The sequence below is a fragment of the Macaca nemestrina genome, chromosome 7 (genome assembly GCF_043159975.1).
Source record: "Macaca nemestrina isolate mMacNem1 chromosome 7, mMacNem.hap1, whole genome shotgun sequence".
Lineage (NCBI taxonomy): Eukaryota > Metazoa > Chordata > Mammalia > Primates > Cercopithecidae > Macaca > Macaca nemestrina.
The window spans coordinates 58,339,276-58,354,129 of record NC_092131.1 but is presented as its reverse complement, the minus strand read 5'-3'; the positions used below and the strand labels follow the sequence as shown (position 1 = coordinate 58,354,129).

At 45.4% G+C, this 14,854-nt stretch overlaps 1 protein-coding gene, 1 long non-coding RNA gene, 1 other non-coding gene and 1 pseudogene across 3 annotated transcripts in view; 3 read left to right on the top strand and 1 right to left on the bottom strand.

Moving 5' to 3' along the window:
- LOC105481859 (uncharacterized) overlaps positions 1 to 11,262 on the top strand; it is a 61,309-nt gene extending 50,047 nt beyond the window's left edge. Inside the window, exon 6 of the long non-coding RNA XR_011625900.1 lies at positions 11,018 to 11,262. This is a non-coding gene — a long non-coding RNA (uncharacterized lncRNA). The remainder of the gene's footprint in view (positions 1 to 11,017) is intronic.
- The window catches only part of LOC105481860 (DNA polymerase epsilon 2, accessory subunit), a 52,956-nt gene extending 40,044 nt beyond the window's left edge, over positions 1 to 12,912 (bottom strand). Inside the window, exons 1-3 of the mRNA XM_011741656.3 lie at positions 12,807 to 12,912; positions 7,961 to 8,061; positions 3,991 to 4,066 (exon numbers count right to left, since the gene is read on the bottom strand). Of these exons, the coding sequence (XP_011739958.1) occupies positions 3,991 to 4,066; positions 7,961 to 8,061; positions 12,807 to 12,874 (245 nt within the window). The 5' untranslated portion in view covers positions 12,875 to 12,912. The remainder of the gene's footprint in view (positions 1 to 3,990; positions 4,067 to 7,960; positions 8,062 to 12,806) is intronic.
- LOC105481858 (serine/threonine-protein kinase 16 pseudogene) lies at positions 1,283 to 2,180 on the top strand (annotated as a pseudogene).
- Positions 8,914 to 9,035, top strand: LOC112426687 (U6atac minor spliceosomal RNA). Its single transcript, XR_003018071.1, has one exon. It is a non-coding gene; the product is annotated as a U6atac minor spliceosomal RNA (small nuclear RNA).
- Positions 12,913 to 14,854: the final 1,942 nt, after the last annotated feature.

The window sequence follows — 14,854 nt, the reverse complement described above, 5'->3', positions numbered from 1 at the left end:
AGTCATGAGCCACCATGCCCAACCCCAACAATTTTAAAAATCTAAAATGTTTTTTTTGTTTGTTGTTTGCTTGTTTGTCTGAGATGGAGTCTACTGTCACCCAGGCTGGAGTGCAGTGGTACAATCTCGGCTCACTGCAACCTCTGCCTCCCGGGTTCAAGCGATTCTCCTGCCTCAGCCTCCCAAGTAGCTGGGATTACAGGTGCCCTCCACCACGCCCAGCTAATTTTTGTATTTTTAGTAGAGATGAGATTTCACTGTGTTGGCCAGGCTGGTCTTAAACTCCTGACCTCATGATCTGCTTGCTTTGGCCTCCCAAAGTGCTAGGATTACAGGCGTGAGCCACCGCATCCTGCCAAATCTAAAATGTTATGTAAAAGTGTCCCAGGAAAAGTTATACAATGGAAAAAGAACCCCCCCCCCCAATTCTGGCCATATCTTTCAGACTTATACAATATGTATATAGTGTTAGAGATGGAAAACCAAAAAAAAATATTTAATTTCAGACACTTTTAATAATACAACCATGTTTAAAAGAAGTTAAAAATTTCCACAGCACTATTGTATAAATATCCCAACCTAAAAATCTTTCCTAAAATTATATGTTTATCTCCCAAATTGAAAATGATCAAAAAAGGTTAATGCTACCCTAGAGGTAACAGGTATGGAGTAGCTGAGAATCAGTGAACTTGAGGAAACTCTAGACTCCAGACACTGCTCCACTATTTTCTGGTGGATCAGTCTGAGTAAGTTATTGAACTTCTCATGCCTTCTCTTCATCTATGAGAACAAGAGCCTCTATTGTGGTATGATATAATGATTCTGACAACTGAAGGTACAAAAATCCTTTACCGTTCAGTCCCCACTGGACCTCCATGTGGGATGGCTGTAACATATAAACGCCTCACAGAAATAGCCGAGCCAGGTCAGTGAGGAGTGCGGGCTGGCTGACCCTGGCACTGCACACTGAGGCCAGGGATAGGCCTGAGGCTCGCACCTCCTCTGAAACTGTGCCCTGCCTTTGAGGCCTGGCAGGTGTGGGAGCAGGGGCTGCCCAAAGGTGGGCTGGGGTTGGAGGAAGCAGCCTGGTAGTTGCTATGTGTCCTGAGGCTTTAAGGCACCTGACCCCATCCTTGTTAGAACTGGCGTCACTAGGACCTGTTTACTCTTGATAAGAATCATGATCCCTGGGCACGTAGTGCATTTTCTGGAAGAGCCCACTCACCCTGGACCAGCCCTTTGGCAGCCTCAGACAGTCCTTGAGGAGGATGACTGAGACATCATGGGCCACACACTGTGTGCCTTCTCTTAGGGAAATGTCATCATTGACAATAGCTATTTCTTCATCCAGAACCTGGGGGAGGGTGGGTTCAGCTCTGTGGACCTAGTGGAGAGGTTACAGGATGGAGACTTCTACGCCCTGAAGTGAATCCTGCGTCACAAGCAGCAGGACCAGGAGGAGGCCCAGCCAAGAAGCGAACATGCATCGCCTCTTCAATCCTTTACCTCACGGCTTACTGTCTGAGGGAGCAGGGTGCTGAGCATGAGGCCTGGCTGCTGCTTCCGTTCTTTAAGAGAGGTATACTGTGGAATGGAGAGAAAGGCCGAAGGACGATGGCAACTTCCTCACTTATGATCAAATCTTTCAGCTGCTGCTGGGTATCTACAGCAGCCATGAGGCCATTCATGCCAAGGGTTAGGCCCACAGGGACCTGAAGCCCACCAGTATCTTGCTTGGAGATGAGGGGCAGCCAGTTTTAATAGACTTGGATGCCATGAATCAAGCATGCCTCGAGTGAAGGTCTCCCACCAGGCCCTGACCCTGCAGGACTAGGCGACCCAGTGCACCATCTCCTACTGAGCCCTAGAGCTCTTCCCTGAGCAGTCACTGTGTCACTGATGAATAGACTGGTGTCTGGTCTCTGGGCTGTGTGATACATGCCACAATGTTTGAGGAAGGCCCTTATGAAATGGTGTTCAGGAAAGGTGACAGTGTGGCCCTTGCTGTGCAGAACCAACACAGCATCCCACAAAGCCCCATGCATTCTTCAGGAGTGTGGCAGCTCCTGGCCTCAGTGATCACTGTGGACCTGCTGCAGCAGCCTCACAATGCTTGCCTCCTCAATCAGCTGGAGGTACTGCAGCCCCCAGCTCCTGGCCAGCACACTACCCAAATCTGAACAAAGCAGTGGCCATGTTGAGGAGGTAGCCCCTTGTGCCTTGGAAAGAGGCTCCCATCCCTCACTGGACTCTCTACCCATTCTTTCTTTTTTTTTCTTTTTCTTTTTCGTCTGTCATCCAGGCTGGAGCAGAGTGGCACGATCTTGGCTCACTGCAATCTCCGCCTCCCGGGTTCAAGTGATTCTCCTGCCTCAACTTCCCAAATAGCTGAGACTACAGGCATACACCACCATGCCCAGCTAATTTTTGTATTTTTTAGTAGAGATGCGGTTTCACTGTATGTTGGCCAGGCTGGTCTCGAACTCCTGACCTCAGGTGATCTGCCCACCTCAGCCTCCCAAAGTGCTGGGATTACAAGCATGAGCCACTGCGCCCAGCCTGATTTTCTGCTTTCTTACCCCCAAGAGCAACACCTGGACAAGGGGCTTTACTGAGTGGGGGTGAGACAGGGGTTGGGAAAAGGAAAACTGATGGGATATGGTACATGGCTCTGTGCAGGACTGTTGAGCTCATATTATTATGTTCTGCCTCCAAATCTGGGAGCAGGAGAATGTATAAACAGAAGAATAAAGTGAATGCAGATTGATGTGGGGGAAAGTAAGTAAATAAATAAATAACAGGTAACTTTAGGGTAAACAATGAGTAATGTCTATTTTAGGATAATAATCCTTAAACTTTAATACAATCGTTTTGAATTTCTATTGATTGCTTTAGGAACATTCATTATACTCTAGTATTTATTTTATTTTATTTTTTGAGACAGGGTCTCACTCTGTCACCCAGACTGGACTGTAGTGGCATGATCTCAGCTCACTGCAACCTCCACCTCCCAGGCTCAAGTGATTCTCCTGTCTCAGCCTCCCAAGTACCTGGGATTACAGGTGCATCCCACTACCGCCCGGCTAATTTTTGTATTTTTAGTAGAGACGGGGTTTCACCATATTGGCCAGGCTGGTCTTGAACTCCTGACCTCAAGTGATCCAACCACCTTGGCCTCCCAAAGTGCTGGGATTATAGGCGTGAGCCACTGTGCCTGGTCACACTAGTATTTTAAATGAGTTTGCAAGGGTAAAATTAAAAATCCTCAATTTCTGTATTTTTTATTTATTTAGCAGTTATAAGTTCTGACACGGAGAGGATTACAACTTCTGACTAAAATAAAGATAATGACTCCTTTCAGTCACCTCCATTACCCCAAATAGGAAAGAAGTGGCAATGTTAAAACTGTCTCTCAGCCCATTTTCCCCAGTGTTTTCCATGGCAATTCATAATAAAATGCCATGAATTTGGATAGAAGTATCATATCAAGAGGGATATTCACAGAAATAAAACCCAGAAGAATTACTGCCATATAAATTCTTAAACCTAAAAACATGAGATAGTAGAGTCACAAAACTGAGGTCCTACTCTCATTTGCCATTCACCATGTGACCAAGTAAAGTTGCTGAACTTCTCTGGGCATGGTACTTTCCTAAGAGCAAAGTAAACTATACTTCTGAATATTCATTTCAATTCAACTCATTTGTAGCATACAGAATAAAAAGTCAGATCCACTGGCTGGGTAGGCAGCAAAAGTTAGTAATGAATGGTACAGCAACATTGTAACTTCAAATCCTAGAAGAAACCAGTAAAGATGAATCATTTAATAATGAGGTTTGCAAAGAAAGCCATTATTTAAAAAGACATACAGAAATAACAACAGCAACCACTGTGGAAATGTTGATCACTAATAATTTTCCAAGACAATAATTAAAACTAAGTGCTCAATAACACCTCCAATGAGGAATAAAGTTAACTGTACCCACATACATAGTTTCATCAACAGACTGACTGCATTCCTGGACTGCTGCTTCCACCACAGATCGTTCAATCATGCTTGATGACACTGAAAAGAGAATTGCAGAGTCAAATTTTAAAAACAAAAAAAAAATTAGTTCTTTCCACAGACAGCTCTTTTCCCAAAAATAATTTGCAAATATTAATACTGGGATTCTCATTATACAGTTTTTGGAGGAAAAAAGTGTTAGGTCAGAACAATAACAAAAGCCTTATCTCAAATACCTTAATTTTCCACTCCAGACTCCCAGTCTGGAGTGCGGTAGCATAATCTCAGCTCACTGCAAAGTTTTCCACACTCAAAGTTACAATACCTTAATATATAATCAAATGCCTTAATTTCCTAAACCCTGTTTAGTTATAAGAACATTTCTGAGCCAGGGTCGGTGGCTCATACCTATAATCCTAACACTTTGGGAGGCTGAGGCAGGAGGATGGCTTGAGCCCAGGAGTTTGAGACCAGCCCAGGCAATGTGGTGAAACCCCATCTCTACAAAAAATACAAAACTTAGCTGGGTGGGTTGGCACACGCCTATAGTCCCAGATACTCAGGAGGCCAAGGTGGGAGGATCACCTGAGCCCAGGGAGGTGGAGGCTGCAGTGAGCTGTGATCATGCCACTGGCATGATCTCAAAAAAAAAAAAAAAAAAAAATTCCCTAAGCTCTCACTTTTAATAAGGTTACATTAGTATAACTTTATCGTTGTAACTGCTCAGTTTCAATGAGCATGATAGTAACAATAATAACAATAGCAGCTACCACTTATTAAGCACTGAGTAAATGTGGGGCACCATGCTCAGTACTTTATTTACAAGCATTATTCCATTAGGTAGACGTCCTGTAAGACTGATGTTAAAATGCCCATATCTTATAGATAGGGAAAATACAACTTTAAGAGGTTGAAAATTTTGCCCAAAAACTAGAAGAGATAGAGAGCAACAAAAACCCAGGTCTGATTCCAGAGTGGGCTCTTTTAATCACTTTGATATGCTGTCAAGCAAAATACCATGTGCCATCTTAAATCAATGTACACAGAGACAAGTATCATTTTCTTTTTCTTTTTTTTTTTTTTTGAGACGGAGTCTTACTCTGTCACCCAGGCAGGAGTGCAGTGGCGCGATCTTGGCTCATTGCAAGCTCCACCTCCCGGGTTCACGCCATTCTCCTGCCTCAGCCTCCCAAGTAGCTGGGACTACAGGCGCCCGCCACCACGCCCGGCTAATTTTTTGTATTTTTAGGAGAGAAGGGGTTTCACCGTGTTAGCCAGGATGGTCTCGATCTCCTGACCTCGTGATCTGCCTGCCTCGGCCTCCCAAAGTGCTGGGATTACAGGCGTGAGACAAGTATCATTTTCTAAATTTATGTAAAGGAATTTTCAAGCAAAGGTATATGTAAAATTCTGCCTTTAGGAATGAAAATGAGATATAAGAACCATTTATCCTATATCACGGAGTATGTTTCTTCCTATATAATTGAAGAGACTAGCATCTATATAACATTAAGAGTGAACTCAGCACTTCTCAGCCTTTTGGCTACCAAGATCAAGTGGAGAGTGAGCCATACCCGCTTCTATCCTTAGGGTGCTATAAATATCAGACTTTTTTCCCGAGGGCAAGAGCATTTCTTCTTTCCATGCCCATGCTTGTGGTATTAAGTATTTAACAAAAAGGTCCCTGAATCCCTATGGCAGTGTGGCAGTGGCAGGAGGAAACATGCTGATACAGTTTTACTGACAGGTTGAATAGAGAGGTCTCTCAGAAAACTCCCCCAGGTATACGGCTGAAATGGACTGCAAATTATAAAACAGTGGAACAGAGGTTTAGTTCATGTATTGGTGGTCCCATTCTAGCTTCTTTGGGCATGTTTCAACAGATGTGAATTTCTAAAAAAGGACACGAAGAAGGAGTGGAGGGGCCGGGCGTGGTGGCTCACACCTGTAATCCCAGCACTCTGGGGGGCCAAGGTGGGTGGATTACCTGAGGTCAGGAGTTCAAGACCAGCCTGACCAATATGGTGAAACCTTGTCTCTACTAAAAATATAAAAATTAGACGGGTGTGGTGGCATGCACCTGTAGTCCCAGCTATTGAGGAGGCTGGGCCAGGAAAATCACTTGAACCCAGGAGGCAGAGGTTGTAGTGAACCGAGATCGTGCCACTGCACTCCAGCCTAGGTGACAGAGTGAAACTGTCCCCCTCTTACTAAAATTAAAAAAAAAAAAAAAAGGAGAAGAAGGAAGCACTGTGTAGAAAGGAAATGCCTTGAAGGAATTCCCAAACCTCTACCTTCCTGGGTCACCTTATGTTTCATAACTTTGGTATACTCAAGAAAAAAATGACCATCTTTTATAGAATGTGCTTTTCTTGAAATCCACTTATTCTTTTTTTTTTTTTTTTTTAGACGGAATCTCATTCTGTCACCCGGTCTGGAGTGCGGTGGCATAATCTCAGCTCACTGCAACCTCTGCCTCCCAGGTTCCAGCGATTCTCCTGCCTCAGCCTCCCAAGGAGCTGGGATTATAGGCGCCTGCCACCATGTCTGGCTAATTTTTGTATTTTCAGTAGAGACAGGGTTTGCCATGTTGGCCAGGCTGATCTTGAACTCCTGACCTCAGGCATTCCCACAAGCCTCGGTCTCCCAAAGTGCTGGGATTACAGGTGTGAGCCACCATGTCTGGCCCCACTTATCACAAGCATTATATAATTTTGTACAAATGTCTGTTTTCGCCGGGCACGGTGGCTCACGCCTGTAATCCCAGCACTTTGGGAGGCTGAGGCGGGAGATCACCTGAAGTCAGCAGTTCGAGACCAGCCTGCTCAACATGGTGAAACCTTGTCTCTACTAAAAATACAAAAATTAGCCAGGTGTATTGGTGCACACCTGTAATCCCAGCTACTCGGGAGGCTGAGGCGGGAGAATCGTTTGAACCCAGGAGACAGAGGTTGCAGTGAGCCGAAATTGCACCACTGCACTCCAGCCTGGGTGACAGTGTAAGACTCCTTGGAAAAAAAAAAAGTCTATTTTCTATAGTTTGCTTTCAGTAAAATGCTTTCCAACTCTGTTTAGTATATTCATTATCAGTGCATTAGTAGAATTGCTTTTTATTGAAAAGTTACTATCTCTGCCCTTTAACTTAGACTTACAAAATTAAGTTAAAATGACTAGCCATTCTATTAAAAAAAAAAAAAAAAAATCCCTGAAGAAATTAAGAAGAGATGGCAGCTCTGCTTACTTCACTCTTTTTTCCTCCCAAACATTTAGGAGTACCTCACTTAAATATGATATGGTAATAGCCACTAGGAGAGACAAAGTGACTGTAAAGGACCAGATCAAAATCAGAAGCCAAGTGCAGGAAACACGGTGGTGACACCTCCACTGGGGGAGAGGAACTATAAAAGGGCCCTTGGGGAATATCTTGAGGTTCCAACTAAATTAAAGGTTTGGATGTCTTCAACAGTTAAAATAAAAAAGAAGGCCGGGCATGGTGGCTCCCACCTGTAATCCTAGCACTTTGGGAGGCTGAGGCAGGTGGACTGCGTGAGCCCAGGAGTTCGAGACCAGGCTGAACAACACAGTGAAATCCCGTCTCTACTAAAATACAAAAAATTAGCCCAACATGGAGGTGTGTGCCTGTAATCCCACCTAATCAGGAGGCTGAGACAGGAGAATTGCTTGAACCTGGGAGGTAGGGGTTGCAGTGAGTCGAGATAGCGCCGTTGCACTCCAGCCTGGGCAACAGAGCGAGATTCCGTCCCAAAAAAGAAAGAAAAAAAATTAAAATAAACTAAAGGTATTACCCCTTGGGAAGAAATGCTACCATGCATACATCTTATAACACTGGGACATCTTAATACTGAAGCCTCAACTTCACTATAAATCTATACATCTAACTGAAGATGCAGAACTATATTAACAATTTAGGAGTTATCAGAAAATATTACTTACAGGGTTGCTTTTCAACTGCATCAATTATCTTTTCCAGTTTATCGTCAAGCTCTAATTCACTGATAGACTGCAGAGCTTCTGTGAGGTACTTAATAGCTTCACTAAGAAAAGGAAAGAAAAAATGAGGCAGGTCATTAGTAATTAAAGGCTAAAAGTTTTCTGCCAAAAAGCGGCAAACACTCATCAACCTGGCACTGAAAGGAAGAACACTAACTTCTCTCTTCAAATAGCACTCATCTTTCCTGTGCTTTCTGAACAAAATCATCCTCCTATATCTTGCTAACATAAAGCCTCAAATCACATCGTTCCTCTAAAAAGCCTTCCTAGACCAGCTCTACCTGCTGCAATCTTCCCTTTCTTCTGAAATTGTTAAATATCATATTTACATATACCTTAGATCTGATATATCACATTAGCCTTGTACTACTTACTACCCTACATTTAAGGCAAGAGTCCATCTGTTTCAATGTCAAGCACCATATCCTGAACATAACAGACACTCATATATTTAATTTGATAATGGACTTGTTCAAAGTAAATTCCAGTAATCACTGTTTTCAATTATAAAATAAGACAAAAAAATAGGCTTGGCCGTGTGCCGTGGCTCACGCCTGTAATCCCCACACTTTGGGAGGCCAAGGCGGGCAGATCACGAGGTCAGGAGATGGAGACCATCCTGGCTAACACACGATGAAACCCCATCTCTACTAAAAATACAAAAAAATTAGCCGGGCATGGTGGCAGGCACCTGTAGTCCCAGACACTCGGGAGGCTGAGGCAGGAGAATGCCGTGAATCTGGGAGGCGGAGCTTGCAGTGAGCCGAGATCGTGCCACTGCACTCCAGCCTGGGCGACAGAGCGAGACTCCATCTCAAAAAAAGAAAAAGGCTTAAAAAAACTATGACATCTGAATATAATCATAGAAACAACACTCATTAAAATCACATGAATTTGTGTTATATGAAAAGAGAGGTTGGCACTCCCTTTGACAAAGATGGAAGAGGCCCTCGGGCCTGACAATACGCATATTGTTAAGGCACTGCCACCTGCTTCATGGATGAGTCTGACCATCATTAAAAAAAAAAAAAAAATCACAGCTGGGCGTGCAGTGGCTCACGCCTGTAATCCCAGCACTTTGGGAGGCCGAGGTGGGCAGATCACAAGGTTAGGATATCGAGACCATCCTGGCTAACACGGTGAAACCCCATCTCTACTAAAAATGCAAAAACAAAATTAGCTGGGCGTGGTGGCAGGCGCCTATAGTCCCAGCTACTCGGAGGCTGAGGCGAGAGAATGGCGTGAACCCGAGAGGCGGAGCTTACAGTGAGCAGAGATCGCGCCACTGCACTCCAGCCTGGGCGACAGAGAGAGGCTCCGTCTCAAAAAATAAATAAATAAATAAAATAAAATAGGCCGGGCGCGGTGGCTCAAGCCTGTAATCCCAGCACTTTGGGAGGCCGAGACGGGTGGATCACAAGGTCAGGAGATCAAGACCATCCTGGCTAACACGGTGAAACCCCGTCTCTACTAAAAAATACAAAAAACTAGCCGGGCGATGTGGCGGACGCCTGTAGTCCCAGCTACTCGGGAGGCTGAGGCAGGAGAATGGCGGGAACCCGGGAGGCGGAGCTTGCAGTGAGCTGAGATCCGGCCACTGCACTCCAGCCTGGGCGACAGAGCGAGTTCGTCTCAAAAAAAAATAAATAAATAAAATAAATAAATAAATAAATAAAATAAAATCACATTAATTCCTGACTTAAATCCCAATAATGATCAGAATGAACAGTATTAACTAGTTACATGCCATTACATGCCATTCTGTATTTGCAGCACACAACTTTACACCTCACATCAATATTATTGCTGATTACCGTATTAAACAATTAGCTAATTACATGCCATTCTGTATTTGTAGCACACAACTTAACATTTCACATATTATTGTTATAGTCATCACACTAATTGTTCTATATGTTGGGTTGCTTATTAGTTGTTTTGTGTGTAGGTGTTGCATCTCTCCAATTTATTATAGATAACTGAGAACTGAGTTATTATAGATAACTTTAAAACTGTAACTTAGAAGTCTGTGCCATCCTTCCACAGGGTTCTAAATACACTTGAAAGTGGTCCATAAATATTTGATCACTGAGTCCCTAAAATCATATACATTTTGGGTACGTCTTGGGACAGTTCTTAGCATAGACCAAAACCTGCAAAGCCATACAGGATCTTGCCCCTGCCAAATCCCATTAAGCTCATACCATGTCCCTGGCCTTCCTGGCACTCTCCTCCTGCTTCGGGGTCTTTACATGGCCATTTTCTCCCACTTTTCTCTCCACCTAGTCAGGTCCTGTTCTTTTTTTTTTTTTTTTTTTCTTTCTTTTTTGAGACAGAGTCTTGCTCTCTCACTCAGGCTGAAGTGCAGTGGCGCAATCTCGGCTCACTGCAACCTCCACCTCCCGGGTTCAAGCTATTCTCCTGCCTCAGCCTCCTGAGTAGCTGAGATTACAGGCGCGCAACACCAGGCCCGGCTAGTTTTTGTATTTTTAGTAGAGATGGGGTTTCACTTTGTTGTCCAGGTTGGTCTCGAATTCCTGACCTCATGATCCACCCGCCTCAGCCTCCCAAAGTGCTGGGATTACAGGCATGAACCACCACACCTGGCCAAGTCCTGCTCATTCTTTAACAGTCAGCCCAAACCACTTCTGAAGTGAAGTTTTTCCCTGACTCTACAGCAGTTTATACACGTTATTATACACTCTCATAGCACTTCTTTCCTGAAATCCCTTTCACAATTGAGATTAAATAGCTGTGAAATAGTCATTTAATATCCATGGTAGACAGACTTCTAAGATGGCCCCCAATAATCCATTACTCCTAGTAGTTACACCTATGTAATCCCCTGCCCTTAAGTGTGGGCTGGCCCTAGTAACTTGTTTCTAAAAATAGAATATAGCAAAAGGGATAGAAAAACTTACTGTATTGTAATTTTGAAAGTAAAATTTAAAAGTGAAAAGAAAAAATTTAAAAATAACAAGATGTCACTTCCTTGATTAGGTTACTTCAGAGTTACTAGCGGACTCTCTCTCTTGATGAAGCCATGTCGGGGGCACACATGGCAAGCGACTGAGGGTAGCCTCCAGCCAACAGCCTGCAAGGCAATCAGGAACTGAATCCTGCCAACAACTGAATGAGCTTGAAGCGAATGCTGCCTGGTCAACATTTGAGATGATCCATCTTGACTGCAACCTTGTGAAAAGACCCTGAAGTTGAGGACCCAACGAAGCCACACCTGAATTCCTAACCCACAGAAAATGTGAGATAATAAATGTGTACTGTTTTAGCCTCTAAGTTGTGGGGTAATTTGTCATGCAGCAATAGAATACACTATCTGCCCCCTACAAAGCTCTTGCTCTCTCTTGCACCCCCTTGCCCTAGCACAGTGCTTTGCAGCTAACAGATTTAAGTATACTTATGACTGAAATAATTAATGAACAAAAGCTTAATATTAGGTCAAATTCTAAGTGAAAAGAAAGTTAATTCATCAGTTGCTCATGCTTTCAAAATGTCAAGGACCAATTGAACAAAACTCATTATTTTCCCCCAAGGTATATCCATTACTAACCCAAAGTACAGTTAAAAGTCCCATAAAACTCACAAAAACCAACAAAAAATCTACACACACGAGAGCAATAAAAACAGATACAATGAGGTATATCCAGTTCAGCAGGTATTTAAATATGTATAAAATATTGTGTTCTAGGCCAGGCACGGTGGTTCACACCTGTAATTCCAGCATTCTGGGAGGCCACAGCGGGAGGATTACTTGAGCTCAGGAGTTCAAGACCAGGCTAGGCAACATAGCCAGACCCCGTCTCTACAAAAAATACAACAAAAATTAGCCAGGTATGGTGGCCCACGCCTGTAGTCCCAGCTACTTGAGCCCAGGAGGTTGAGGCTGCAGTAAGTCAAGTTCGCATCACTGCCCTCCAGCTTCAGCGACAGTGAGATCATGTCTCAAAAACAACAACAAAAAAAAATACACACACACACACACACACAGAACTCTAAAACACGTAACAGATTTAATGAGAAAAATCTTGGAAAGGTTAATATGTTCTATAGGTCCTCAGAAACACAGATATGTCCAGGAAACCTGACTTTCACATAAATTGGCAACTGCAGACGTGCGAGCGGGCTGTTTTGGGTCTCTCATCTGATGTCTCAGCAACCTTCCCCGGAGCCTGAGAGCTGACCGGGTCACCAACGCTGATAACCGGCTGCCATAGACAGGTTGCCGCTTCTCGGGCTCAGTTTGACACGTGAAAAGAGCCCGGGCCCCCCTAGAAGAAACATTAAACTCCTTGCACGGGTCGGTGAAACCAAAGAAGGCACGGCAGCCTCAAGATCTTAGAACTTTTTTTTTTTTTTAATGGAGTTTCTCTCTGTCGCCAGGATGGAGTGCAGTCGCGCGATATCGGCTCACCGCAACCTCCTCCTCCTGGGTTCAAGCGATTCTCCTGCCTCAGCCTCCCGAGTAACTGGGACTACAAGCGCGCGCCACCACGCCCAGCTAATTTTTGTATTTTTAGTAGAGACGGGGCTTCACCACGTTGGCCAGGATGGTCTCGATCTCCTGACCTCGTGATCCGCCCGCCTCGACCTCCCAAAGTGGTGGGATTACTGGCGTGAACCACCACGCCCGGCCGCTTCTTAGAACTCTGTCATTTAAGATCAAGCCCCCTCTCCGCGCGCGGGGAGCCGCCGCGGTGCGTCCCGCTGCCGCACGAGGCAGCCGGGCCCCAGCTCTTCCCTCTCGCCCCTCAAGCTGCCCAAGCCCACTCACCCCCGGAGTAGCAAGCCCCGCAACTTAAAGGCAGAGAGCGCCCGGCTCCGCAACCGCTCCGGCGCCATTTTCGCGATTTGGCGCCACCGCCGCAGCTCCGCCCCTTCCCGGGCGAGCCCCGGCCCAGCTCCGCCCCCGGACCTGTCCTGGGTCGCGCTCGACCCTGTTACGATCCCTGCTTGGTCCCGGCTGCCTGCGCCGCAGCCACTCACACCTAGCAGTTTGCAACCCCGGACCGAGTAGGCTGAAAGTGGAGATCACCTCGCGCTCCTTTGCTGCCGGGAAATTGAGGGCCAGAGCGTCTTCCCTGGTGTCGGGCTGCGTTGAGCCAGCCACAGCGCTCTCACCGCTGCCCTAGACATTCCACGACTGCGGCCGAGCTTCCCGGACCCAGGATCCCCCTTCTTTGAAGGCCGTGAGAGCTGTTGGGTTCCCTACTTCGCACAAGCTCTGGAAATACTGTGCCTCGACATTTACTGGAAGCTGTTATAAATCTTCATCGCTCCCACCTACCCCATTTTTATTTAACTTGAGGGCTTCGTATGCGCCATGCACTGTCATAAGCACTTTAAATGTATGAATTGATGTGTTGCTTATGACAGCCCGATGAGCTGTGTGCTGTCTTTTCCACAACAGCCTCATTTTACAGATGAGAAAACTGAGACACAAAACTGGTAAAGGACTTGCTCAAGATGAAACGACGAGTTAAGTGGTGGAGTCAGGATCTGAACTCAGGTATTCTGATTCCAAGTGGACTGTCAATCCGCCACACTTTAAAACGCTTGCTCCAATGAGTTGACTAAACCATGGAGTACTTATAAGTAAACACGCGGCCTATAAAACATGAGGATGAGGCCGGGCGCGGTGGCTCACGCCTGTAATCCCAGCACTTTGGGAGGCCGAGATGGGCGGATAACGAGGTCAGGAGATGGAGACCATCCTGGCTAACACGGTGAAACCCCCGTCTCTACTAAAAAATACAAAAAACTAGCCGGGCGAGGTGGCAGGCGCCTATAGTCCCAGCTACTCGGGAGGCTGAGGCAGGAGAATGGCGTGAACCCGGGAGGCAGAGCTTGCAGTGAGCTGAGAAACGGCCACTGCACTCCAGCCTGGGCGACAGAGCGAGACTCCGTCTCAAAAAATAAAAATAAAAATAAAAATAAAACATGAGGATGATTTCGCAGTACCAATATAAAGTGACCTCCAACGTATACGGTTTTTTTTTCTTTTTTAAAAAAGCGCAGTTTAATGAAGGAAGGGAAACAAAAATATATGTATTAGTTTTTGCATTTTAAAAAACCTCTGGGCCCGGGCGCAGTGGCTCACATCTGTAATCCCAGAACTTTGGGAGGCCGACGCTGGCAGATCACTTGAGGCCAAGAGTTCGAGAACAGCCGGGACAACATCGTGAAAGCCCGTCTCTACCAAAAAAAGAAAATACAAAAAAACACAAAAATTAGCCAGATGTGGTGGCGCGTGCTTGTAATCCCAGCTCCTGAGAGGCTGAGGCAGGAGAATCTCTTGAGCCTCGGGGGCGGAGGGTGCAGTGAGACGAGATCATGCCACCACTCCAGCCTGGACAACAAAGCAAGACTCTATCTCAAAAACAAAAAAAGCCCGGCGCAGTGGTTCACGCCTGTAATCCCAGCACTTTGGGAGGCCGAGGTGGGTGGATCATCTGAGGTCGGGAGTTCGAGACCAGCCTGACCAACATGGAGAAACCCCATCTCTACAAAAATACAAAAAAATTAGCCGGGTATGGTGGTGCATGCCTGTAATCCCAGCTACTCGGGAGGCTGAAGCAGGAGAATCGTTTGAACCCGGGAAGCGGAGGTTGCCCTGAGCCAAGATGGCGCCATTGCACTCCAGCCTAGGCAACAAGAGCCAGACTGTCTCAAAACAACAACAACAACAAAACAACTCTGGAAGGTTAAACCAGAGACCACAAAAATGATTAACTATAAAGGGGTGAGGCGATAGGGATGAAAGTGAAAACTTTCTTTACAGTGAGACTTTTAATGCATGTGTATGTCTTATGTATTCAAAAA